Source organism: Ovis aries, chromosome 13, assembly GCF_016772045.2.
Source record: "Ovis aries strain OAR_USU_Benz2616 breed Rambouillet chromosome 13, ARS-UI_Ramb_v3.0, whole genome shotgun sequence".
Lineage (NCBI taxonomy): Eukaryota > Metazoa > Chordata > Mammalia > Artiodactyla > Bovidae > Ovis > Ovis aries.
This window is the reverse complement of record NC_056066.1, coordinates 27,348,137-27,376,130: the sequence shown is the minus strand read 5'-3', so window position 1 is coordinate 27,376,130 and position 27,994 is coordinate 27,348,137. Positions and strand designations below refer to the sequence as shown.

Genomic DNA, 27,994 nt, shown 5'->3' with positions numbered 1-27,994 from the left:
GGGCCGCACGCAGCCACCGAGCCTCTCCGGCCGCGGCCCGCCGCCTCTTAAAGGGAGGGAGCCGGCCCTTAAAGGCCCCTCGCGTGCGGCGCACGGCGGAGCGCGGCGGCCCTGGTTCCCGGCAGGGGCCCGCCGAGCCAGGCCGAGCCCCCGCGGCGCCCAGGCGCGGCCCGGGGCCCTCCCGCCCTCCGCGCCGCCGCCGGGAGAAGCCTTTTTATTCAGGCGACGCTTAAGGGAGCCCGGCCGCGCCCGGTGCATTGTGGGAGCGGCGGAGTCCCGTTCGCGGGAGGAGGCGGAGGGCGCAAAGCGAACCGGTAAGCGCCTGGCTCGGGGAGGGGGGGCGAGACACCAGGCTTAAAGGGGAATATTCGTCCGCAGGCCCAAGGCGGCCGTGCGGATCCCCCCGCGGGCCGCCCGGGCGCGCCGGGAGCCGTGCACAACCGGCGCTCTGCAGCGCTGCCTGGAGAGGGGCCGAGCCAGGGCTTGGTGGGGCCGCTTTAAAAAAGAAGCACCGCCCGCGCCGCCGCCGCCGCGGCCGCGGCCGCCGCGCGGGGCCGGGGAAGGAGGGAGGGAGGAGAGGGCGGGGGAGGAGTGGAGGGGGAGGGCGGCGGCGGCGACGCAGGGGTTAATTTTTTCGCCCGCCGACATTTTTTGTGCGGCGGCGGCCCGCGCGCGCGGCGAGAGAGCCAAGCCCGGTCCCCGGGGCGCGGCGCCTTCGGGCCCTCCCCGCCTTCCCCCGGCACCCCCGCCCGCGCGCGCCCTCTCTTCGGCCCCGCGGGCGCCTTCTGATGCCTGGCGCCCCGGCCTGGCCGGCCCGCGAAACCGAAGTCCCATCGCGGCTAGTGGGGCCGTGCGGGCCTCGCGCCCTCCCCGCGGCCTGGGCCGCGCGGTTCCCGCTGCCGCCGGGACAGAGAGCGGGCGGGCGGGCATGGCCCCGTCGGCCGCCCCGCTCCGCCTCCTCCTGGCTGCGCCGCACAAAGAATCCGGGCCCGGGTGGCCTTTAAAGGCGGCAGCCAGGGATTTAAGGTGTCCCCGAGCGCTGCCCTCCGCCGCCCCGACGTGTGCTTCCAGCTGGGCACGCGCCTCTTGCGCCCAAGTCGTCGCGTCCTCCCCGTTGTTTGTTTCCTGGGCTTGGGGACCTTGGGGGAGGTAGGTACCGGGCCTGTGCTGCCCTCTTTCCCGCCCCCACTCACCGCGCTCCCCCGGCTCTGCGGCCCGCTTGGCGCCCTCGTTTGAAAAATTAAAACGTGGCTGGGAAAGAAAGGGTTAACCGTTGCTTTAAATATTCATGTCATTGTTTTAAAGGTGTAAACTGGCGGCTTTGGGGTTCTAGTGGACTGCATATTATGCAACCCACCTCCCCCCCGCCCCGCCCCGCCATTAATTTCACCTTTCTGCAGGCCTCCCCCATCTCCAAAAAAAGTAAGATTTTTTTTTTTTTGGATTGAATACGTCCTTCATTCTATTTGGAATTTTGAAACTCCTGAGTGCCTTCTGGGCTTAAGGTGTTTTCAACTTTTTACTGTTAAAAATCTTGGAAGATTTAAAAGGAAGCTAGTCTCCTGAATTCCAGATTCTCCTCCCCGCCTTTATTTTTGGATAGAGATTGAAGGCAGGAAAATAACTGGATGCCTCGTGAGTTGGATTTTTTCTGCCCCTGGTAGGAGTGAGGCAGTGTTAAGTGCGAGGCATTTGGTGAGAAAAGGACTGTTGTTTTTAAACCCTTCCAAGTCAAAGTGCTGTTGGACTTTCCCAGCTGTAAAATGGCTTCAGAATTCCCAAGTCTGTAACTTGATTAACCTCGCGCCCTCCTTCTGCACAGGTGTTTTCTTGGACTGTCGAAAGGTTCACTCGTTTACAGTTGTATTTCAAACCAAAATCATTGCTCACCCCAAACATGGTTTTCTAAAGACAGTTTGGATGACTCCCTGAACTCAGGCTTTGTGAGATTTATTTTAAATGAGTGACGTGCTTCCCAAGGGATCGAAAACTCTATAAATGGGAATTATGTTCTTAATCATGAATTTTATAGGGGAAACTGACCTTAAAACTTAGGGTGTCTGTTATTCTGTGCCCAATAAAGCATCACTCTGGAAGTTTATAAACCCCGGGAGCACAGGAAAGGTTTTCATTTAGCCCCAAGGTTTCAAACTTAGAAAGATTTGTTCCAGAAACTTCCAGTGGTACCCCAAACTATAAATGCTAGTGATTTAGTACAATTTATCACTATAGATCTGCGATGAAACAGTAAGGAGGAGTAGTATACTTTGTCAGTGATGTGTGTTTACTAGTTAGTTGGGCAGCGTTTGCTTTCTAGGAAATAGCACTGAATTAAAACATCAGAGAACTAACTTTCCACTGCTCTCTTGTAGAAAATGAACCTTGCTGTGTTAAAACAGCCATTCCAGGTTTCAAATTGTGTTGTTTAGACAGGCTTCCTATTAGTTTTGGATCATTTTGTGTACTTCTAACTTAGAATCAAGATCTATTTTTCTAAAATCGAATTTAGCATCATAAAGAATTTCATCAAATGCATATCCATCAACTTCCATTTCACCAAAAATGCCTGTTAGGTATTTTATTTTTCTTTTAGATAGCAAAAGGTCTTCCTGAAAAGTCACGTTAGCCAGGGCATCTCATTTCTAAACCATAGTACTTCCTGGTTGATAGGTAAAGTGACTCGTTTTCCTGTAATGCCACCAGCTAGAAGAACGTTGGGGACTTTTTGCTCAAGATGGCACTGTGTCCTGTAAGCCAGCTGGCCCATAGTTCTGTCTTCTTGGCTGCCCCTCACAGCCACAATTATAACACAGACTCAGAACGTGTCTAATGGTACAGTCACTTTTTAAGACTTACCTGGCTTATACATCACTTTGTCAAACCATTCTGGCCCCAGATGGCTGTTTTCCTGTGGTCTTGGTGATTTCAGCCCATTTCATGTTTACTTTTCACTGTCATATATTCACTTGATTCTTGGCAAGTACTGGTGAGAACTCAATGGTCTCTTTGTGTTTTGGTGCTACCCAGGTGGATCTATAAAGAAACCAGCTGCGTAGGAAAGGGAGGGGAGGAGCCCGGCTGTGAGGTGTGTGGGCCCAAGAACCATGTCTGCACGGGAGTCCTTTAACCCGGAAAGTTATGAATTGGACAAGAGTTTCCGGTTAACCAGATTCACTGAACTGAAGGGCACTGGCTGCAAAGTGCCCCAAGATGTCCTGCAGAAATTGCTGGAGTCCTTACAGGAGAACCACTTCCAAGAAGATGAGCAGTTTCTTGGAGCAGTTATGCCAAGACTTGGTATGTGAACCACTGTTTTCTTTCATATTTCCCGAGTAGAGCATCTTGGATGCATTGTTGTCAGTGAGTCAAAAACTGGAGTTCTCTTTTCCCATATTGCCTTTAAAAAAAAAAGAAAAATTTCTCCAAGAAGGATTCAGAGCAAAGCAATGGTGAGTGAAGTCGCTCAGTCGTGTCCGACTCTTTGCGACCCCATGGACTGTAGCCTACCAGGCTCCTCTGTCCATGGGACTTTCCAGGCAAGAGTACTGGAGTGGATTGCCATTTCCTTCTCCAGGGGATCTTCCCAACCCAGGGATTGAACCCGGGTCTCCTGCATTGTAGACAGACGCTTTACCATCTGAGCCACCAGGGAAGTCCTTATTTGGAGGAACTACTTGAAAAGCATCAAGAAATGTGCTCTAACCATTTTTAAATTCTAAAGTATATGATTGAGACAACTGTTAACAGTAAAGGTATTTTTTATTCAATCAGATTAGAAAAGATAGTGGTTCTGCATCCTTGTACAGGACTGGGAGAGCAGTGACTGGGTTGGGGGAACTCAGGGCTCCTCTGCAATAGGCATCATTAGAGAAGTTCCCATGGGAGGAGGGAGAAGAAAAGTGCTCCAGACACAGAAGGCAGGAACACTGGACTGGGTCTATACTTGACCCCAGCTTGACATTGGGACTTGAGAGCTGTGTTTCCTTGACCCAGTTCTTGATGTCCTTAGTGATTTACCCTTCCCCAAACATTGAGCTCAGAAAGAAAGTGTCAGCTGCTGGGATGTCTGTTAGCTTCTGTGTGTGCTTTGTTCGGTGTGTCATGCAAGACTTGTGATCACTTTGCCTTTTGAGTGTTAGTTGTATATTCTAGGAGCTTGTAGATGTTTTGTAGTTACAGTGTGTGACTTGATCAGTTTTCCTGCATAAGATTTTAATTGCATTTCTTTTTGCTTATATATGATCACACTCTATCTCATAACATTGGTTTTGAACCCAGGGTACTCCTTTCTTTCCTGATTGTATAAAGCAGAGTTGCTTTGGGTAGGAGAGAGGAAAACTCACTTCCTGTAGTCTCAGGGCCTGTAAGGGCTCCTAGGAGCTCAGTTAGAAAACTGCCGTTGAGAATTTCCTGGGGATCCTTGGCTAAGACTTCGAGCTTCCAATGCAAGGAGCCCGTGTTCGGTCCCTGGTCAGGGAACTAGATCCCATATGCCACGACTAAGACCCGGTGTAGCCAAATAAATTATAGAAAAAGAAAACCGTCCTCATCTATCTAATGTCTCAGTGTGAAAAAATAACATGTGAATGAGGTAGAGTGGACGTCAGGTTACTTGTCAAGGAATGAGAATATATTGAGAAAATCATTAGATAACTGGGCAACAACAAATGCAGTAAAAACCTCATGGATGGGACTTCCCTGATGGTCCGCTGGTTAAGAATCCCCCTTGCAATGCAGGGGGCAAAGGTTCAGTCCCTGGTGGGTGAACTAAGATTCCACATGCCTCGGATCAACTAAGCCTGCAGCCTACAGTTACTGCGCTGGTGCGCTCTCGAGCCCGTGTGCCACAGGTACTGAAGCCCATGAGCTATGGAGTCCATGCACTGCAGCTGGAGAGTCTGTGCACTGCAGCAGAAGATCCTGCATGATGCAGTGAAGATTCTGAGTGCCTCAGTTAAGACCCAACACAACCAAATAAATAATTAAATTTTAAAAAAAAAACCGACAACTTTATGGATAAAGCAGTGATTCCCCTCTGTAACTGCCCTCGTTGACTTATTGAGCACTCAGGCAGTTGGTCCTTCCAGCAGCCCTGTGGTGCTCAGGAAACCTGGGTAGCCTGTTTCCTGTCACTTAGTGGGGGTCAGAACTTGAAATCCACACCTTTCCATTCCTCTGCTCACCATACTGCTTGTCATCTGATTTTTCAGTCCAGACATGTTTGTGGGGAAAGGAGCTACATCAGCTGTAACTCAGCAGTGACAGCAAGGGAACAGGCCAGGAGAAAGAGATAATAAGTGTTACTCTGTACACTCTTCTTAACCCTCCTGAGCCTCAGTTTTCCCATCTGTAATACGGGCTAATAATACCTGTGGTTTGCAGCTGTTCTGAGTACCAGAAATTATCTGTGTATGTATGTGCACTGTATCTGTACCCACATACATAATATATGTATGTTTTTATGTATGAAGTATGTATGTATACACATAAGTCTGTTGACATGTTTTAAAATTTTGTCTAAAAGTGTCAGATTTTTGGCATTCTGAGGGTAAGCCGTAACAGTTGTTAAAGATACATGTTTATTGTATTCTAATGAACTGTTAGGATAAGTATGTCTTGGAAATTGGTACATGTGGGACTTCCATGGTGGTCCAGTGGCTAAGACTCTGCCCAGGTTTGATCCCTGTTCAGGGAATTAGATCCCATGTATGGCAACTAAGACCCAGCTCAGCCAAATAAATTAATTTTTTTAAAATTCTTTAAAAAAAAAACACTTGGTATATCTGTTGCTGATGCATAAGCTTTATCACATGTTGACAGCTGCTGGCTATGGAGATAGTTTGATGATTTAGGTTATTTTTTAAATTTTATTTTTAATTTTTTTGCTGGATGGTTTCAGCAAGACTGAAACCTTCTAGAATTCCCCTTCAGCCACTGATTAAGCACACCCTGCTCTGTATTTGAGGCTTCCTTCACTCTGGCATCTTCCTTTATTTCTACCTACGCTGTGCCTCTGTCCTGCTCTCTCATACTTGATATACTCGTTTTGAAAGCGCATGGCCTATCCTAGGCTCACCCTCTCTGTCTTCCTTTCTTGAAATTTGATAGGGGATTTGTAAACCAGTCACTACAGACTAGTGCTGTCCCAAAGAAAGATGAGATGAGCCCCCTGTGTCATTTAAATTTTTCTACTATAGGTAGTTCCAATTAAAAAAAAAAAAAAATTCAGGGACTTCCCTGGTGGTCCAGTAGCTAAGACTTCTTGCTCCTAATGCAGGTGGCTTGGTCCAATCCCTAACTGAGGAATTAGATCCCACAACTAAGCATTCACATTCTGTGATGGAAGATCCTGATGCTAAAGTTAAGGCCCAGCACAGCCATATAAGTAAATAAATAGTTTTAAAAAATATATCAGTTCAGTTGCTCAGTCATGTCCGATTCTTTGCAACCCCATGAATCACAGCATGCCAGGCCTCCCTGTCCATCCATCACCAACTCCTGGAGTTCACTCAAATTCATGTCCATCGAATCGTGATGCCATCAAGCCATCTCATCCTCTGTCGTCCCCTTCTCCTCCTGACCCCAATCCCTCCAATAATTAGGGTCTTTTCCAATGAGTCAGCTCTTCGCATCAGGTGGCCAAAGTATTGGAGTTTCAGCTTCACCATCAGTCCCTCCAATGAATACCTAGGACTGATCTCCTTTAGGATGGACTGGTTGGATCTCCTTACAGTCCAAGGGACTCTTAAGAGTCTTCTCCAACACCACAGTTCAAAAGCATCAATTCTTTGGTGCTCAGCTTTCTTCACAGTCCATCTCTCACATCCATACATGACCACTGGAAAAACCATAGCCTTGACTAGACAGACCTTTGTTGGCAAAGTAATACTCTGCTTTTGAATATGCTATCTAGGTTGGTCATAACTTTGCTTCCAAGGAGTAAGCGTCTCTCTCCTCTTTCACTTTCATCAAGAGGCTTTTTAGTTCCTCTTCACTTTCTGCCATAAGGGTGGTGTCATCTGCATATCTGAGGTTATTGATATTTCTCCCAGCAATCTTGATTCCAGCTTGTGCTTCTTCCAGCCCAGCGTTTCTCATGATGTACTCTGCATATAAGTTAAATAAGCAGGGTGACAATATGCAGCCTTGACATACTCCTTTTCCTATTTGAAACCAGTCTGTTGTTCCATGTCCAGTTCATGTGAATTTAATTCTACTATATTTTAACTTAATATATAAAAATGTCATTTTGATGCATAATTAATATAAAACACTGCTAACAAGATGCTAGCTGAGATTTTTCTCAGGTCCAAGTGTTTAAAACTGAGTGTGTGTTTTAGTGTCTCTTTCTATAGTCCTATAGTTATATGGAAACCGAAAAGGGAACATTCCCTCTTTTCCAAAGTGAATAGTAATGTATTTGGAATACCCAGTTGTTGGAATGATCAGTTTCAGGAGAATCATGTGAGTTTAATTGTGGTTCTTGCCCTGTTTCCACTTGAGTGCTGCAGAGTATCATTAGTGGGCATTTCTGTGCACGTGCACCAAATGAGAGGAACTATTGCACACTTTCTGATCACTGGTAATAAGTGTTCCATGGTCACAAATTTGTGAGGCTTGCCATTCTGAAACAAAGTCCTCCATTCCCTAACTGGATCTTCCATCAATAGTTTCTGCTTTGCCATCTAGTATGGTAATAAAAAAAATCAGCCTGCCATCACAGAGTGATGTTTTACCTAACTTGGTTTTATTTCTGTGTTAGTAATAATGGATCAGACCTTGACAGACTGCCCCTGAGACCCAGCCTGTCTGCGGGGTCAATTGTGAAAGCTCACAGGTAGTCCTGTCTATGGGATTCAGGTGTGATTTATTCTTGTTTCATTTGGGATTCTGGGTAAATCTACCTGCTTCCTTTTATACTTCCTCCTGATTTGTCCTTTGCCCATTGTGTTGCAAAGTCAAAATGCTTCCTAAGGGCCAGGGGGTGTCCCCTGGAGAGAAGTGTTGGGAAAGCACTCCATTCAGGTGGGAGGCCAGTCTAAACTTAGGGTTTGCATTGCAAGTGATTTTTTTTTTTTTTTTTAAGAAATAGTCTTGACTGTTTCTAAACCAATTTCAGGAAAAGGGAATTATTTCTAAATAGTCCATCAGTTGTAAGATCCCGTGGGTACCACAGTGCTTATGTGCATGCTTGATTGGAGTTGATAAATACTTGTTCTAGCTTTGTCTTTTTTCCTTTTTTGGTCATTTTTTTTACTAAAATGTAGAATAGCATTTTATATGTGTAAAATATTTTACAGATTTTCTGGTGGAAAAACAGAATGATGCCCAAAGATGCACTCTTGGCTAACTGTGGAGAAGACAACCCAAGTTCCATCTGTGCTGTTCTCATCTTTGCAGAAACTCTCTATGGTGCCAAGCACAGGATAACAGTAAAAGAAAGGAAGATTTCTCTTCAAGGCATCATTAGAGTCTCAGAATTGTACCATGTTGACATTGAGTCTTCATGACTAACAAATTGTCTTCTCATTTGCTATCTTAAGCTGGTTTTGTTTCACATTTATTTCAGTTATACTTCTTGATAGGAAACACATTGCTTTGTTGGCAGTGAGCAGTGTTTCATAAGAGTCTTGTGCAGAACTCCTGTCAGTACACTGAAGGTGCAAAATGACCCCACTCTTCTGTTGACTTCTGGGTGATGGTGACTCCCATCTTTGCAGGCATCGGGATGGACACCTGTGTCATTCCTCTGAGGCACGGCGGCCTTTCCTTGGTTCAAACCACAGATTACATTTATCCCATCGTCGATGACCCTTACATGATGGTGAGTTTGACCCGACGTACTTTTACATCTGGAACTGCTTACTCTGGGTTTGGAGTGGTGGCTGGGTTTTGTACGTGCGTGTGTGGGTGGGTTTTTTGTTTTTGTTCTGTACAAACTGTTGTTATTCCTCCCACCGTGACTCTGCCATTGTGGGTCCGATTTGACTGCTCCCTTGCTCACACTTGGTACCGTGTGTGAGGCAGGCAGGGCGGATGGAGGGCATCCCCGGTGCTCTTGCACCTGCGCACGTCTCTCTGTCAGAGCACCTGTTCAGTGTGTCTATGGAATGATGTGTTTCTAGTTTTCTCCTTTTGTTTCCTTGTCCATGTTTTTCTTTGACATTTGTAAACTCCACTTTCCTCTGTAATAGGACAGATCCTGCATGTCTCTGTCCAGAAATAGAGAGCTTAGCATCTCATCACAATGAACTTGACCATTGACCCTGATTCTGGTCACTCCTCTCGCCGTGTCTGTATTCCATAGGGTAACCTGTGGGTCTCCCTGCTGATCATGCTCCGCTCAGATACCCCCACCTGCTCATTGTGGGGTTGCTGCCAGCAGCCCCTCCATCTACCCAACTGGACCCTTCCTTGCACCTTGGCAGCTGGGAGCAGCCATTGAAGAGATTGGGAACATCCTATCTGTAGGAAGTGCCAAAGGCCCCTCCTGGTGCCAAGGGCACTGGGAACAAGGCGAGGAGGGAGTGTTCACCACTCAGGTCCCAAGACAAGCACATGGGCTCCCAGGAACCTGTTTCCTGCCCACACAGCCAGCTGTCTCTCCAGTAAAGCAGTGCTCCCGTGCACGCCATGCCCCTGGTGTCCTACCTGACTGGGGGCCCAGGTGGCTGGAACCAGAATGCATCCTCTGCCAACATCTTGCTAAAGGACCTGAGAGCCTAGCACAGAAGGGGTAGGTAGCACACCTCTGCAGCCCAGCTTGTGGTTGGCACCTCCCAGCATGCCGACCACACTGCCCCAGTTGCCTCGTGAGTGAGTCACAGGAGGTGATCCAGCTCCCTGCCAACCTGCCCAGAGGTTGTAAGACAACATAATGATAAACCGGCAATGAAATGGCCACTGGAAGTGATAGTAACTTGCAGTTTGATTACCCTTAATGTCAGAAGAAAAGTGTGTCATTTTCTCCTTTCCTGTTTAGAGAAAGGCAACTTAAAAAATTTTTTTCAATCTCTGTCGGCAGGAGAAAATCTTTTATTTTCTGTAAGTAAATTATTAATAATTATTAATGTTGATAATTATTAAAATAATTATAAATTATTTTCTATTTTATATTCCACATTTCTATTGAGTACTAGTTCAGAGTTCCTCGATAAAACTATATAGTTTACTGGGAATTGCCTCCCTTTTTCTTTAAAAAACAGTCTGGTTTCAGAGCTAGGTGTTGTTCATTTCTTCTTTTTATTTTAACCAAGATGATTTTCCTGTTTATCTCGTACAACTTTGGAAAGGAGTCCAAAAATTTCTCCAAGTACATAAAACCCATCTTCTCTGTAACCAATAAAAATTGGCCCTTTTTAAGAATCTGTTTAGGGTAAGTGACCGTTCCTACATTTTCTTTAAGACGGTTGTTTCCCAGCATTTCCACTCTGGCTCCTCTGCAGCCATCTGTACCACGCCCGCTTCTCTCCATCTCTCTGCTCTGGGTTCTGCGCCTAAATAAATGGCAGGTTTCTCCTGATGTTTTAGAGTGGCGGAGAACACGGAAATGCTGTGTGCTGCACGGAGGAGAGGCGGTGGCAGGAGCGTCTGAGCTTGGTTCTGTGGTGGAGGAAAGGCAGCGAGTGTGTGAAGCACCGCTGCTGAGGCCCACGTCCTGGAAAGTCCCCTCCCGGGTGCCTCTGGGCAGCCCAGCTCTCTGTGTCTGCCCCGGAAAGTCCCCTGGGGTCCCTGCTCACGTCTGCCTTCTCTTCCAGGGCAGGATAGCCTGTGCCAACGTCCTCAGTGACCTCTACGCCATGGGGGTCACGGAGTGTGACAACATGCTGATGCTCCTCGGAGTCAGTAATAAAATGACCGACAGGGTGAGTAGGAGCCTTCCAGCCTAGGGTGTGGCACCGAGGCCGTCACCCTTCCCTTTGGTCACTGCCTGGATGGCGACATAGACACTGGTGGGGTCGGGATGTCCCACTGCTCACCTGGAGCATCCGTGGCCTCGCTGCCTGGCCTGTTCTTTGACTCAGAGGTGAATTTCTGTTTAGATTATTTTTGACAGGTGATTGGTTTCATCCCCACCCCCTGCCATAGTTCTCCCTTCGCATAAGAATTGAGCGTTCGGTAGGCTCTTGTCTGCCCCCACAAGGTGCTCTTGGGCCTCTGCTTGGACACAGCCATCTGGGGCAGACGTGGGGTGCATGTGAGCTGGTCTTGGGTGGTTGAGGACCGTGTAGAGAGCGCATTCAGATGCAGGCAGCCCTGAACACCCAGCCCATTTCCAGAGTTTACTTCTCTTGTCCAAGCTCCATTCACATTGTAACCTGCAGCCTCTTCCAGCTTGTGATAAAAGGGCTACAGAGTGAGCTGTTCCTACCTCTTTCTGTTACTCCCTGCCCCTTCTGGAAACTCTGGTTTTATGATCTTTTCTGGTTTATGATCTTTTCATAGCTGTAAGTGTATAGACTCTCTTTTCCAGGTTTTAGCTGAATGATGTGACTTTTAATTTTCCTTTTAAACCCTAGGAAAGGGACAAAGTGATGCCCCTAATTATACAGGGTTTTAAAGATGCAGCAGAGGAGGCAGGAACGTCTGTAACAGGCGGCCAGACAGTGCTGAACCCCTGGATTGTTTTAGGAGGTGTGGCTACGACTGTCTGCCAGCCCAACGAGTTTATCATGTAAGTCATTTTTTTGTTTCATGTCACTTGGCCTGGTTCGCTCCCCAAAATTTCACATAACATAAAATTCAGTTTTTTAAAATATACAATTTATTGGTTTTCAGTATTCACAGGCTTATATAACCATCACCACTGTCCAATGCCAGAACATTTTCATCTCCTCAAAAAGAAACCTCGTACTCATAGCAGCTACTACTGACTCCCTCCTCCCCCACTCCCTGAAATCCACAGATCTACTTTCGGTCTCATGGATCTGCCTGTTTTGGACATTTCATATGAATGGAACCATGCAACAAATGATGTTTTTGTCCAACTTCTTAGCATGTTTTCAGGGTTCATCATGTTGCACGTGTGTTGGTACTTCATTCCTGTTTATGGCTGAGTAACAAACACTCCATTGTTTGGACAGACCACAGTGTGTTCATCCATTCATAGGTCACAGGCCTCTGGGTTATTTCCACCTGTTGTGAGTGATGCTGCTATGAACGTTCATGTGCAGGTTTTCCGTGTGGACATGGGTATCAAAAAGACAGTAAGCAAGTCTTGGTGAGCATGTGGCGACATCACAGACCTTGTCCGTGGCTGTAGGGGGTGTAAAATGGTGCAGCTGCTTTTGTTCCTCAGGTTCAGTAGTCAGCACATGACCCAGTAATTCTTAGATGTCTGTGCCTGGGAACTGGAATGTATGTCCACACAGAAAACTTGGACATGAATGTGTATAGCAGCATCCCCCACTTGTTTACTGTCTTTTTTGATAATAGCTGTCTCGGTGGGTGTGAGATGAAACCTCAGTGGGTTTTGATTTGCATCTCCCTGATGGCTAATGCTAAGAGCATCTTTTCATGTGCCTTCGGGCCATTGCCAGGTCTTTGGAGAAGTTTCTCTCTTAACACAAGTTGTCACTTTTCGTGTTTGACATCCTGTCAAGAAAACCACCTTGCCCTGTTCTCTGAAGGAATCAGAAGCTCTATTTGTGGGGTGGGTTTTGTGAGCGGGTGCCGGGTCCACGTGTTTCACAAATCCAGAAATGTGAAAGGGTGTGCCTGTGGGTTTTTAACCCACTTGGATGATTGTTGTCCAGTGTCGGGGGACCAGACGACTGTGTGGACAGTTCCTTGAACCAGGACAAGAAAGACATGAGTGCTAGTCGTTAGGGTACTTAGTGAGACAGGAGTTTTGTTCGGGGGGCAGTCTTTCTGTTTTTAGGGGTGCCTTTTTTTTGATATTTGCCTTCTGTCTTTCAGACAGGGCCCAACCAGGGATCCTGTGTACCAAGGAAACTTATTGGTCATAACTCTGAATTTGACACACTGATGCTAAAATTACGAAAACATTAGACCCATAATCAAACAGCCTGAGAAATCCCACCTGTATCTCTGCTATATAAGTGATTGTAAAACAGAAAGTACAGTGTTTGTTTCAGAAGTCTTGTTGCCTCAGAACCCTGGTGGGTCTGTGTTGAAAAGTACAGGGCATGACTGAATCAGGGCCTGATGATGTCTTTGAAGTCTAAGCAGTTTGCCTTTTTGGGAAACGAGTAAGTCATTGTCCTGAGTGTTGAAGTCGTGGCCTCTCCACTTTTCATTTAATGTTTTGTTTTGTTCATCAGTCGTCCCAGTAGTAAATGATAAAGCTCTGCTGTCAGTACATAGCAGTAGTTGGCTTAAATATGAGTGACTGCAAACACACATGTGGTTTTACCAGCCTTTTCTTTCTTTTGTTTAACCAATGATGAGCTTATCTCCTTGGTTAATTTGATGAGAAACTGCCAGTGTTCTCTTCTTCAGGCCAGATAATGCAGTGCCGGGTGACGTGCTTGTCCTGACAAAACCTTTGGGGACGCAAGTGGCCGTGGCTGTGCACCAGTGGCTGGATATTGTAAGTGACCTTCACCTTCCGGTGGCTTCTAAAATGAGCTCCTGAGGACTCCCCTGGTGGTCCCATGGCTAAGACTCCATGCTCCCAGTGTAGGGGGCCCTGGGTTCGATCCCTGGTCAGGGAACTAGATCCCACATGCCCCAACTAGAGATGCTGCATGCTGCAACTAAAGATCTCGTGTACTGCAACTAAGACCTGGGCAGGCAAATAAATACATAGATATTAAAAAAAAAATTTTTTTTTAATGCACTCTTCTAGTTGTAGTATCAGAGAGTATAGTGTCAGTCTAGACCTTATAGAAATCCTGGGAGTTGTCCCTATTCTTTTATTAAATCGAAGTTTCATGTATTGAGTGCTTAAAGTTCAGAAGTACTCCATAAAGAGAATTTGGGAAACAGTTGAGTTTATCTGTTAATCAGTTACTGAGCTGGCTATATCTTATCACTGAAAATTAATACATAAGAGAATGTGTGCAAACTTTGATATTTGAGGTATAAATAAGGCCAGGCTTATTGACAATTTAAATTATTTTAGTCATGAGTTTTTTGGTCATTTCTGGTTGCTTGTTTTATCTTTTTAAGCTAATTAGTAAATCAACATTTTGATAAATAATCATCTTATGGAGAAAGCATCTAGAATATAAAGATATTTATCCTGAGTCACTTTTCTGCTGCACTGTGATCAATCATTCTTCCTTTAAGACTTTCTTGATTGCTGTAGCAACTCAAAAATGAATGACTGTGGTATATTCTCACATCGCTCAGTGCTTTCAGTTTCTGCAGTTGACATCTGAAACCACTAGTCCTGAGAAACAATTGAAAAAGAGTAATTTTATGTTACTCATCAACCAGATAGATCTTAACTTGACAAACAGCAGAGAGAATCTCTAAGGAGGCCATATTTAGATATTTTTCTCTTCTCATTCAGCAATGATGGGGACATTTTCCATCTAGTATGATCACTTGTCAATCAGTCCACAGGACTTTGCTTTTTACCAGTTTCTTAAAGGTGCTCAGAACTGGAAAAAAGCAAGTTTCAAAGACTAAGTAACAGTGTGATACCCTTTCATAAAGGTCGGAAGCAACCAGAGTATTGTTGGGGCGTCTGTATGTATAAGGATACTGCTTTTCAAAAGGCAGGAAAATGACAAGTATAAAATTCAGAATCGTTGTTACCTCTTGGGGAGGGCTGAGGGGCAGGGAGTAAGGGAGGTACACAGAGATAGATTTCCGTTGGGCAGTAGATTATTGTGTTGCTAAAAATGAGTGAATTCATGAATGCTGGCCATTAATGGACCATGACTGTATGTCATGAGCCCAGCATCGTGCTGCTAGGCTCTTTGACTATCAGACTGGGGAAGAAGAGGAAAGACAGTGGTGTTTCAGAGGATGTACTGTGTGGTCACTCTCAATGTCATCGGAGCCAATGCTAAGTTGAAGTTCTTTCCCATTCATTTGTTCCTCAAGAGGACTTGATCCCAGAATTCAGGGAGAGTTAGTAAAATATTAACACAGTTAACACGAGAAACATCAAAGTTGTCAGCTTACAAGGGCAGATGCAGAGGAGAACCTAAGGACATTCACAGCTGTCCCGCTGGTCTCACGTCTCCAGTAAACTGCAATGTTGGACTACAGAGGTGCGGCTGAGGGCAGAGAAGATGGCCATGATAATAACGTCTAGTGGACACCTAAAATGATAATCTCGAGGGTTGGGGGAGTGGGGAGTTAGAAAACTTAATTTTGTGTGCAGAATTAGATAAGTAAAACGCCTCAAGATGACTAAGGAAAAAATAGGCTCTTTCAGTGGTTAGAAACAAAAATTGATCACATTTTTTCTTTTTTCTCCCTCATCTGTGTTCCTGTCATCAGCCTGAGAAGTGGAATAAAATCAAGCTAGTGGTCACCCAGGAGGATGTGGAGCTGGCTTACCAGGAGGCGATGATGAACATGGCTAGGCTCAACAGGACAGGTACGGCCAGGCTCGGGTCAGCAAGCTTTCTGAGACGCAGGAAGGGAGGTATTTCAGGCTCTGTGGGCCATAGTCTCAGTTGCACTGATTTTTTTCCTCCTCATGACTCTTAACATTGTTTTTTTAAAAAAATCTTAGCTGGAGGAACTGGCCATCAGCCAGGTTTGGCCAGTGACTGCACAACCCCTTCTGTTGGTGCCAAGAGCCCTGGTGGGAATCCAGACACGTTGCGTGTTCTTGACATATGCACGGGGTAAATGTGATTTACCTTAGAGGAAAAAAAATCATATCCTTATTTTAGAAAAGTTTTTAGAAAATATAAAAAGGAAAGGAAAAACATTGTTCATAGCCCCACCACCCCAAAATAACTTCCGTTAGTACTTTTATGTATTTTTCTAAGATTTTTATCCATGTTTGGTTGGTTGGTAGTTTACTTTTATCTTACTGTTGATGTTGTAAACTAAAGGTTAGCATACATTTTACTTGTATTTGGAGTTTGGCTGGGGCAGGTCATGGAGTGGCATGCCAGATCTTAGTTCCCCGACCAGGGAGAGACCAAACCCATGCCTCCTGGAATTGCATAGTCTTACCCACTGGACCACCAGGAAAGTCCCTGGGATTTGCTTTTATTCATTTAATATTACTAAATTCTTTTTTCCATATTATATAATTCTAATACACATGATTTTTAATGGCTAGATGTTCTATCAGACAGTATGCTGTAACTAATTTGCCTTTTACCTACTTTTGAAGAATTTATTTTGAGATAAAATTTTTCTGTAATTTTTTTTCCCTGCATTCCAAGAGTATTTCTTTGGCTTAATTCCAAATTAAGTTGAATTGTAATTATTTAATTCTTTGTTTTCTGATATTCTCATCACTTACAACCAAGGTTTTTCATACCTACTTCTTTTAGTGTGCCATGTTTAAGAAGTTTGTGGGTTGTCTTGTCCTTCAAATTAAGTAGTTTAACAGTTAGAAAGTGATTTGTAATGGATTTAGTTTTACTCATATAGGTTATTAGTTTATTTATATTTGTGCACTTAAGATTCCTCTATCCTTAAATTTTAGACATTCCTGATAGGGATATGGCAGAACACTTATGGAGGCGTGTTCGGTCGTATGTGGCAAAATTAAGTGTACGTTTATTTTGACCCAGAAGTCCCACTTCCGAGAGTCTATCCCAAAGCTACAGTGGCCAGAATATGAAATAACATGTGTACAACACTATTCTTTGAAGCACCTTTTATAATTTTGAAAGAAGGGTATAATCTAAGGGTCCATCACTAGGTGACTGACTGGGATTATCTGGTCTCCATGAATGAGAGAGCTTTATTACCAGGAGCTATCTGTAGGATATGGCCAGTGAAAAAGCAAAGCACAGAGCATATATGTAGTATGCTGCGTTTTGCATATTCATAAATAAATATGAAGTAATAACATGTATTTTGTACTTTCAAAAAGAAACAGTGGAAAAATAAAGACTAACAAAAATTATTATATATACAAGAGAACAGGGAGGAAGCAGACCCTCTGAACATGCTTTGTTTCATAAGTTGAACTTGGAAACAAATGTTTTATGTAGTTTTCTACACTTAAAAATTAAATGAAAAGAGCATATTTTATGAATCCAAATCAAATTTTTTAAGGTTGTCCAACATACGTCTAAGCTAGTGGCAAAACCACATGAAGAATTATTTCAAATCTCTTTGAGCATGGTATTTTCTGTGTACATCCTGAAGACAAAAATCCACAAAAATATTTCATTGTTGTCAATGGGTTTGTGTTTGTGAGAATGTTGTATATTGAGGTAAATAAGTGAATGTAATTAGGAACAGAGACTTTAGAGAGAAGATCAAAGAAGCTAGATTAATTCATCTTTAATTTTGAATTATCAGTGTGAACTCAGGATTATTTTTTTTTCCTCTGAAAATGTTTATTTCTGAACCTGTTGAAAAGACCTAGAAGCAGTGAAGGGTGAAGTCTTATTGCCCCTGGTCGGAAAGTTGCTGTTTTCCACTAAAAAGTACCAGGACTCCCTGGGGAAATGGCAGGCTCTAGCTCTGGGGCAGGAAGTATGGAAGATAAGCTTGATTTCCTGTGCCTGGAAGTGGTGGTGGTGTCACATCCTGACAACTCCAAGGGGCTCCCACTTGATGGGAGCTGGAGGGTACAGTTTGAATATCAAAGACCAGAGTGACCATATCAAGTATCTGAACAAATGATAATTAAAACTTTTTGGTCACCTGGGTCACCAACTTATTCTGAAGTAAAAGTGGTCATCCTCTTATTTTACCTGTCTTGTATGGGGTGAATTTCAGGGAAACTGAATTTTCTAAAGAATTATTTATCAAAATCACATCTAATAAATACAGGAAGAATGGTTGAATTACAGAGTTGCCATGTTTGCTGTCCCCTTGATTAAATGAACCTCATCACCAAACATCAGTGGCTGCTAAAAGCTTTTGGCAAAAAGTTCATGTTGATGATATTACCCCCCATCCCCCGTGAAGGATTCTTGGCAAAAAAAAATGAACCTGAGTTTCTTCGAGCCTTTGTCCTAAACGCCAGTACAGGAAATAGGGAAAATGGTAGAACATGCTCGAATCGGAGATACCCAAATCCAGAATGGAGGAGATGTTTTAGGAAAAAGTGGCTCAGTTTCCACAAATAAATGACTCTGAGAGGGAACTGTTGTGACGTTTCAGAGAGAGCAATCAATATAGTGTTCATTTTGTTGGTGTGATAATGATATTGTGGCTGTGTTACAAGTTTTTTTATCTTTTAGAGGCACACACAGAAATTCCGATAGCTGAAGGGTTGGCTTTAAAGTTTCCATATCACCTCTCACATCCCCCAACAAGCAGGCAGGAAAAGATGAGACCCCAGCAGATCGGTGGTAACACTTGAGGCTGGGTATTGTTAGGTATGTGGGAATTTGTGGTGGTGTGTTCCTCTCTCTGCTTTTGTGTTTCATTGAAATTTTTATAATAAAAATGAGCAAGTCATTCCAAAATGATGCTGTGAAAGTGCTGCACTCAATATGCCAGCAAATTTGGAAAACTCACCAGTGGCCTCAGCACTGGAAAAGGTCAGTTTTCATTCCAAGCCCAAAGAAAGGCAATGCCAAAGAATGCTCAAACTACCACACAATTGCACTCATCTCACATGCTAGTAAAGTAATGCTCAAAATTATCCAAGCCAGGCTTCAGCAATAGGTAAACCGTGAACTCCCTGACGTTCAAGCTGGTTTTAGAAAAGGCAGAGGAACCAGAGATCAAATTGCCGACATCCGCTGGATCATGGAAAAAGCAGGAGAGTTCCAGAAAAACATCTATTTCTGCTTTCTTGACTATGCCAAAGCCTTTGACTGTGTGGATCACAATAAACTGGGGAAAATTCTGAAAGAGATGGGAATACCAGAGCACCTGACCTGCCTGTTGAGAAATCTGTATGCAGGTCAGGAAGCAACAGTTAGAACTGGACATGGAACAACAGACTGGTTCCAAATAGGAAAAGGAGTACGTCAAGGCTGTATATTGTCACCCTGCTTATTTAACTTCTATGCAGAGTACATCATGAGAAACGCTGGACTAGAAGAAACACAAGCTGGAATCAAGATTGCCGGGAGAAATATCAACAACCTCAGATATGCAGATGACACCATCCTTATGGCAGAAAGTGAAGAGGAGCTAAACAGCCTCTTGATGAAAGTGAAAGAGGAGAGTGAAAAAGTTGGCTTAAAGGTCAACATTCAGAAAACGAAGATCATGGCATCTGGTCCCATCACTTCATGGGAAATAGCGTCAGACTTTATTTTTCTGGGCTCCAAAATCACTGCAGATGGTGACTGCAGCCATGAAATTAAAAGACGCTTACTCCTTGGAAGAAAAGTTATGACCAACCTAGATAGTATATTCAAAAGCAGAGACATTACTTTGCCGACTAAGGTCCGTCTAGTCAAGGCTATGGTTTTTCCTGTGGTCATGTATGGATGTGAGAGTTGGACTGTGAAGAAGGCTGAGTGCCGAAGAATTGATGCTTTTGAACTGTGATGTTGGAGAAGACTCTTGAGAGTCCTTTGGACTGCAAGGAGATCCAACCGGTCCATTCTGAAGGAGATCAACCCTTGGATTTCTTTGGAAGGAATGATGCTAAAGCTGAAACTCCAGTACTTCGGCCACCTCATGCGAAGAGTTGACTCATTGGAAAAGACTCTGATGCTGGGAGGGATTGGGGGCAGGAGGAGAAGGAGACAACAGAGGATGAGATGGCTGGATGGCATCATGGACTCAATGGACGTGAGTCTGAGTGAACTCCAGGAGATGGTGATGAACAGGGAGGCCTGGCGTGCTGCAATTCATGAGGTCGCAAAGAGTTGGACACGACTGAACGACTGAACTGAACTGAACTGATTCCCTATATAAGAGAAGTGGTGACCAATACTTTAAAAGTAGAATCCCTTTTCCCTAGTGGCTCAGGAGGTAAAGAATCTGCCTACAATGCAAGAGACCTGGGTTTGATCCCTGGGTCAGGAAGATCCCCTGGAGAAGGGAATGGCTACCCACTCCAATATTCTTGCCTGGAGAATTCCGTGGACAGAGGAGCCTGGCGAGCTACAGTCCACGGGGTCACAGAGTTGGACACGACCAAGCGCCTGACACACACTTAACTGACCATAGGACTCAGTGTGTCCCCTTGTCTGCTCGCGTACTCAGAGCTTGTCTAGGACGGCGTTGGGAAGAGCTGAAGTGGAGGTCATGGCTTTGCTGAATGTCCTTGACTGCCCCACTGTGCCACGTGTAGGTGTGTGAATAGTATGGCCTTTTCTCAGTGTTGCTTAGCTAGCACTAGGAACCAGAGTAGGGTCAGTTCTCCTCTCAGCGTGTGTTGTTGAGGATATACGTAAGTAAAAGATTCTGTTGTAAGGAAAGATAAAAGAGAGGTTTGGTGAACTTGTGCTTAGTCACTAAGTTATGTCTGACTCTTTGGGACCCCATGGACTGCCTCCCGCCACACTCCTCCGTCTGTGGGATTTCCCAGCCAGGAATACTGGAGTGGTTAGCCATTCCCTTCTCCAGGGGATCTTCCTGACCCAGGGATCGAACCCAGGTCTCCTGCATTGCAGATGGATTCTTTACTTTCTGAGCCACCAGGGAAGCCCAAAGAGAAAAAATGTATATCAAAAAGCAGGTCTTTACTAGTGGTATAGTGGATAAGAATTTGCCTGCCAGTGCAGGGGACAAAGGTTCAGTCCCCAGTCCTGGAAGATTCTTCATGCCATGGAGCAGCTAAGCCTGCATGTCACAACTACTGAAGCCCACACGCCCTAGAGTCCATGCTGTGCAACAAGAGGAACCACTGCAGTGAGAAGCCTGAGCGCAGCAACGAAGACCTGCTGCTGCTGCTGCTGCTGTTAAGTCGCTTCAGTCGTGTCCGACTCTGTGCGGCCCCATAGACAGTAGCCCACCAGGCTCCCCTGTCCCTGGGATTCTCCAGGCAAGAACACTGGAGTGGGTTGCCGTTTCCTTCTCAAATGCATGAAAGTGAAAAGTGAAAGTGACGTCGCTCAGTCCTGTCTAGCGACCCCATGGACTGCAGCCCACCAGGCTCCTCCATCCATGGGATTTTCCAGGCAAGAGTACTGGAGTGGGGTGCCATCGCCTTCTCCAGCGAAGACCTAGTGTAGCCAAAAAAAGAGAAAGCATTTAACCCAGAGCACTTCTATAAACATGGCGTATTTCATTTCATCAGAAAGACATTTAGTTTTTAAAAATAAGCAATTCAGTTACTCCCCTCATCCCCAAAATGAAATACATAGGTGTGACTCTAAAAACATGTCCAAGTTCTGTATGAGGAAAACTATAAAACTGATGAAACAAATTAAAGATGTAAATAAATGGAGGTATTCCATGCACATGGATAGAACTCAGTATTGTCAAGATGTCAGTTCTTCCCAGCTGTAGGTATAATGCAATCTCAATTGCAGTTCTAGCAAGTTATTTTGTGAGTATCAGCAAACTGATTCTGAAGTTTATATGGAAAAGCAATGGACCCAGAACAGCGAACACAGTGTTGAGGTTTTGGAGAACTGATACCTCCTGACTTCAAGACTTCATATAAAACTGCAGACATCAAGATAGTTTGTTGTTGGTTAAAAAGAGATCAATGGAATAGAATAGAAAGCTGAGAAATGGGCCCACATAAGTATAGTTGAACTGATTTTTGACAAAGGAGCAAAGGATAAATCTTTTAAACAAATGGTTCTTGAAAAATTAGACATCCATAGGTAAAAAATGAATCTGGACACAGGTATTAAACCCATCATAAAAATAAACTAAAAATGGATTGTAGACCTAAATGCAAACCTGCTAAACTCCTAGAAGATGACATAGGAGAAAACTTGGGTGATCTTGGGTTTGATAATAGCTACTGAGATAACACCAGAAGCACAAATCCATAAAATAAAAAATGGACAAGTTGGATTTAATTAATATAAACAACTTCTCTATAGAAGAGACTGGGGATGAAAAGACAAGCCACAGACTGGAAGAAAATCTTTACAAAACACATGTGACAGAGGACTGGTATCCAGAATTTGCAACGAACTCTTGAGACCCAACAATAAGAAAATCCAATTAAAAAACGGGGGGCGGGGGGAGAGCTGAACAGAAACCTCACCAAAGAAGATATACTGATGGCAAATAATTATATGAAAAGATGCTCCGCGTCATACGTCATTAGGGAACTGCACAGCTGCTAGAACAGCTATAGTCAATACCAAATGCTGGTGAGGGTGTGGAGCAGCCCGTTGCTGATGGGAATGCAAAGTGGTGCAGCTGCTTTGGAAGATAGTTTGGCAGTTTCATACAAAAGTAAATCTGCTAATATGATCTAGCAATTGTGTGCCTTGGTGTTTGCTCAAATGAATTGAAAGCGTCTATCCACCCACCCAAAAACCTGCACATGGATGTTTGTTGTAGGTTTATTCAAAATTGCCAAAACTTGGAAGTAGTTGGTAAGTATATAAATTTATATTTATATAAATTAATATGTATTAAAGTCCTTCAGTAGTTGGTAAATATATAAATAAACTGTGGTCCATCTAAACAGTGGAGTATTACTCAGTGCTGAAGAGAAGTGAGCTATCACGACATGGAGGAGCCTTAAGAACACATTACTGAGAGAAAGATATCAATCCAAAAAGATCAAATACTGTATAATTCCAGCTCTGACCTTGTGGAAAAGGCAAAATGATGGAGAAAGTTGAAAGATCAGGGGTTGGAGGAATGGGTGAAAAAGTGGAACTTGGGATTTTCAGGGAAGTGAAAACACTGTGTATGATACTCTAATGACTGGATACATGAGCTCATACATCTGCCGCACGCATAGACATCAAGAGTGAACTCCAGTGTAAACTGTGAACTGGAGTTAACAGTAATATATGAATACTGACCTGTCAAGGTAGCACACTGATGCCGGCTATTACTGTCGGAGAGATGGGTGGGGGCAGGGACAGTATGGCAACTGCTAAATTTTCTGTAAACCTAAGACTTCTAAAAAATAAAATGTGCTAATTTTTTTAATTAAAAAATAAAAGATTAACCTTTCAGTTATCAGGAATGTACCTTGAATTTAGATCAGACAGTCTTAAAAGGTCTTGTTCTTATTTTAGGAGAGTATGTTTGAGACTAAAGCATCTGTAAGATTTTGAGTTGAGGAGGAGTGTTTTCTAGGAGTCTCTGTTCACGACACCAGATGACAAAGGCTTCTCTGTCCTCTGGCAGCGGCAGGACTCATGCACACGTTCAACGCCCATGCAGCTACTGATATCACGGGCTTCGGGATTCTGGGCCACGCACAGAACCTGGCCAAACAGCAGAGGAATGAGGTATCCTTTGTGATTCACAACCTTCCCGTCCTGGCCAAGATGGCAGCTGTGAGCAAGGCCTGCGGAAACATGTTTGGGCTCATGCACGGGACCTGCCCAGAGACATCAGGTACCAGGGCCCTGGCCCGGGTCAGGGGTTAACGCTAGTGAGGCCAGTGGGACCTCCCTGAGGAGGAGGAAGCCAGGTCCAGGAGCAGGGCCCTAGGGTGTGAGGTCTTGGCTGGGAGCATCTCAGCCTGCTGTCATCTGCCACGGTGTCTCACGCCATCCTTCCTGTGATGAGCAGCACTGTTTTCAGTCCAGTGTTGTTTGGTGATGGGATGGGAAGAAGGGAGGATATGGGGAAAATAGGTCATCACCTAGTTTCCATTGGAAACTCAAGAAATAGCCAATGTATCCATAGGTTACATTGACGAGGCTGTATTTTTTCCTTGCAAAAGTCTAAAATTAGTGTTTTAAGAATGAAATAGTATATGATATCGCCAAATTACCATTTTTCTTTTTGTCCCTTTTTTTTTTTTTTCCTTTACCTGGACTCTGTTTCATCCTTTCAGTTCCATCCCCCACCCCACCCCCCTTCCTCCCCCTAGTCTCTCTTACTTCTGTTATACTCCCTCTATAACTCAGGAACTGTTTCCCTGTCCTGGTAAAAGAGTTGAAACATCTGGGAATGAAGTAAAGTACCCATGCCTGGACTAAACCCCGAGGTAGTCAGTCTAAGGTGGGCCAGGTCATGAGAAATTCTGACCCCTAGAAGTTAAGACCACGAAGCCCCACCCATGCACCTGCCCTGGGGGTGGGGATGGGGGGTTCGTTTCAGGTGGGCCTCTCAGCCATAGAGAGGACCCTGCCACTTCCTGACCTCAGAATTATGAAATCCACTTCTTCGAAGTGTGCTACAAGAGGGTAGCTGAACTGTTGGTAGAACAGTACCTGCTGCCTGGCAGGCGTGGAATCAGAGTGAATAAACTAATGAATATTCCCAACTAACGCAGTCTGTCTCTATTAAAAAATGAGAAGTTTCTCATTTTTTGTAAAAGGTCATATATATTTTTTTCCCCGATTGGGTTTCTTCTACTTACAAATACATGAAATTATTTTGGCTTAGCTACTCGGGTACCAGTGAAGATTTATTTTCGCATATTTTGTATTTTTCTATTTTGAAGTTAATGACAGAGCCAGGGACAGAACCTAGATACTTTGAGGCACACACACTTCTTTGGCCTTAGTTTTTAAATTTAAAAAAGAAAAAAAAAACATGAAAAGCCTTTTTTGGTAAACTGAGGACTCCATATAGAGAATCAGATTGAAAATGAAAAATTCTCTTTTGTTGATCCTTTCAAGTGTTGCCTGGGAAAGATTGGCACCACATACGTTACTGCATCTCAGACGCTTCACTCCTACACAGCATCAGATGATTCACAAGGAGGGTGTTTTCATGACTTAAAAGTTTGTTGTTGTGTGTGTCTTGAAATATAGTAGAAGTTGAGCAAGGACTCACTTAGCGACTCCACCGCGCAGTCTGTGGAATAGACGCAGGCAGTGCAGATCTGTTCTGGGGAGACAGCAGCATCACCGCTAACTGTGCTCCTTTTTTCTCCCTTTCCCTTTTGCCAGGCGGCCTCCTGATCTGTCTACCACGTGAGCAAGCAGCTCGATTCTGCGCAGAGATCAAGTCCCCCAAGTATGGTGAAGGCCACCAAGCATGGATTATTGGGATCGTGGAGAAGGGTAACCGCACAGCCAGGATCATAGACAAGCCCCGGATCATTGAGGTCGCACCACAGGTGGCCACCCAGAATGTGAACCCCACACCTGGTGCCACCTCGTAATCTAGGCCAAGGCAGCTGTGTGGTTTTGTTTTTAAATAGCTCTATTTCCTTTATCATCATTTCAATTAAAGACTATAAACAACGAAAAATCTCATTGTGTCTACACATCTGGTGACCTTAGGTCGATTTGTGAGTGGATGCAATTAATCAAATAAAATCCATTGCCTTTTTTTCCCGTTACATTAACTGAAGATGCACCTAATCTTGAGGCAGCTTCTGAGTTGAGAATTATATTGTTATCCAATACTGTTGATTCATTTTGAATCTTTAGACACTTATCTCTTGCCGAGTAGGCTCTTTTTAAAGGTGCTTTCACGTAGCACAGACATTGCCTGTCGTAGTGTCATAGCAGTTTGTGTTTTTTCATTTTATGTATATTTATCATTATCCTCCTGATCCTTTTTGAAGTGTCTGGAATGGTATTCTGGTGGTATTCTGGAAAGACAGGATTGGTGAGGGAGTGACACAGTGGTGTCCCGGTAGCAAGAGGGTTGCATGAATCCTAGTCTTCTAATTCAAGAGCATCTCTTTGACCCAAGGGTGCATTCAGCTAAACCAGGCAAGTGCTTAACTGCATGGAAAGCACTTTGAAGACAAAAAAGAAACGTTCTTTTTTTCTTTTTTTTTTGTAGCCTTCCTAATACTTGCAGTAGTATCATTAACTGTTTTCTTTATTGATAGCAAAAAAGGACACTTTTTGCAATGTAATTAGATGTTCAATAGCACAGCAAGGAATTGCCTCTGAAAGGGGGTTCATGTATAATACTCATTTACAAGTCAGCATATAATTAACTACACAAATAATTTTTAAATATAATCAATAATAAAGACTGTTCTGTGGATAGTCGTGTTTAATACATTTTATATTTTGTATAGTGATTTCAGACCTTTTGTTTCCTTAAAATCCAGCTGTTTAGCCTGATTCTTAGCATTATTTTGTCCTTTGTGCCAGTACTTCTCCGTGCACGCTTCCTGTGATCTGTGTGGAAACCTGCATTGGCCAACCATGCAGCTCGAACTTCAACTTGTTATTCAAATAAATATTTAATTTTTTTTATTGCTCTTGTATAATCAGATGCCCCGTTTAGTATTATTTTAGAAGCATCAAGAGGGTTTTGGCTAAAATACAATTTATTGGGGGAAAATTAGATTTTAGTTTTATAAAACTTTCAAGTCTTTCACGGGACCTATATTTTCTTGAATTAAATTTTGTAGTTCTAGAACAAATAGGTGATCTAAAAAGGTGTTTATCCGTGTTCCTTAAAAACAGAGGCTTCCTTTCATTTTCACCTACTGAACCAGTAGGAGAGGCTCCTCTCCTCACATGTCACACTGTCCCCGCATGTCCCACCGCCCACTTCTGAGTGCTTCCTGCCTACAGGCACCAAAGTCGAGAATGGCTCAACTTCTTGCCAAAGGAAACCACCACGCGGAAGCAAAGCCCTGGAAGAGGCTCTACCTTGGACTCGCCCTCCTTCAGGAGCCAAAGCGCAGCCTCTTGGCACATGTTACTGGAACTCAAGCCGTTAACTTCAGTGTGTAGGACCAAGGGGCTGCAGCAGAACTGAAACTAACTGGACATTGGGTAGGGACTGATAACCGTGTCGGTCCTCAGAAGCTGCAAACTGGTGGTCAGCAAAATAAAATGTGTTGGAAACCTCTGAGTGAGATGAACATACTGTTGAGCTTTCTTTTTTTTTTCCCCCTTTAAGGTTCGGTGTGATGGCTAAATCTGAACTACTTTCAGAGTTGATCGTGTCTTGAATGCTGATGGTTTCCTTGGTGGCAGGTCTGTCGAGAAAGTGAGCTAATTGAATGATGCTCTGAGGAAATGATCATGAAGATTCATGTTTTATAAAGAGGAAACGCTGGGTATTTAGAGGTCCATGTAACTGAGGAGGAATAACTAGGCTTTACAGGAGTGTTTCTTAGAGAGTGGGTCCAGGTCACACAGGCATTAGAATCACCTGGGGATGCTTGTCAGAGTCAAATTATTGGGCTCCAGCCCAGGCCAACAACAAAATTTTGGGGGTGTGGGACTAAGGGAATCCTTAGATGAGCACCCTGTTTGGCTGGGCCACACATGCCAGGGTCCTCCAGTAAAACCCACAGAGCCCTAGTCTTAAAGGTGGAACATGGAAATGCCATTTTGCCTCTGGTCTGTGTGGAAAGAATGGGAGTGGGTGGATTTGCAGGCCTTCAATGAAATAATTGGTAAAATGGGGAGTTCATAGGTTTCCGGACACATTCAGGAATTGACTGAATGAAATTCTGCCACCTGCTGTGGGTTAGCAAACGCTGGGTGAGTCGAGTTCCTGTGTTTCAGGGTCCTTAAATATTTGATGTCCAATTCTGAATATGCAGTTGATGTTTTCAGTGGGTTCTGATGGTCTTTTTAGTCCTATTGCTTTTAGAGGGAGTCTGCTTGGGAGGACTGCATGTAATTAGCCCATTAAATCTTCGTGGGAAGAAATGGAAAAGAACTTCCAGAGTATGAAATAATGGAGGTAAATAAAACTAAGAGAAATACCAAACGGGTAATGGAGCTATTTAAATTTGATACATATTTTGTTGTGGAGAAGGCAATGGCACCCCACTCCAGTACTCTTGCCTGGAAAAAATCCCATGGATGGAGGAGCCTGGTAGGCTGCAGTCCATGGGGCGCTAAGAGTCAGACATAACTGAGTGATTTCACTTTGACTTTTCACTTTCATGCATTGGAGAAGGAAATGGCACCCCACTCCAGTGTTC

General features: G+C 44.2%; 1 protein-coding gene across 2 annotated transcripts; it reads left to right on the top strand.

Moving 5' to 3' along the window:
• The first annotated feature begins 5 nt into the window (after positions 1 to 5).
• SEPHS1 (selenophosphate synthetase 1) lies at positions 6 to 26,917 on the top strand. 2 transcript variants are annotated; one of them, XM_027976639.3, is made up of 9 exons: positions 6 to 314; positions 3,028 to 3,297; positions 8,721 to 8,824; positions 10,758 to 10,865; positions 11,520 to 11,674; positions 13,462 to 13,552; positions 15,421 to 15,520; positions 23,308 to 23,520; positions 25,029 to 26,917. In XM_027976639.3, exons 2-9 carry the CDS (start codon positions 3,105 to 3,107, stop codon positions 25,241 to 25,243), a joined length of 1,179 nt encoding a protein of 392 aa, XP_027832440.1. In that variant the 5' UTR covers positions 6 to 314; positions 3,028 to 3,104; the 3' UTR covers positions 25,244 to 26,917. The 2 variants fall into 2 exon arrangements, with proteins under 2 accessions (XP_027832440.1, XP_027832441.1); XM_027976640.3 differs by lacking the exon at positions 6 to 314 and adding an exon at positions 654 to 1,149.
• The last annotated feature ends 1,077 nt before the right edge of the window (positions 26,918 to 27,994 follow it).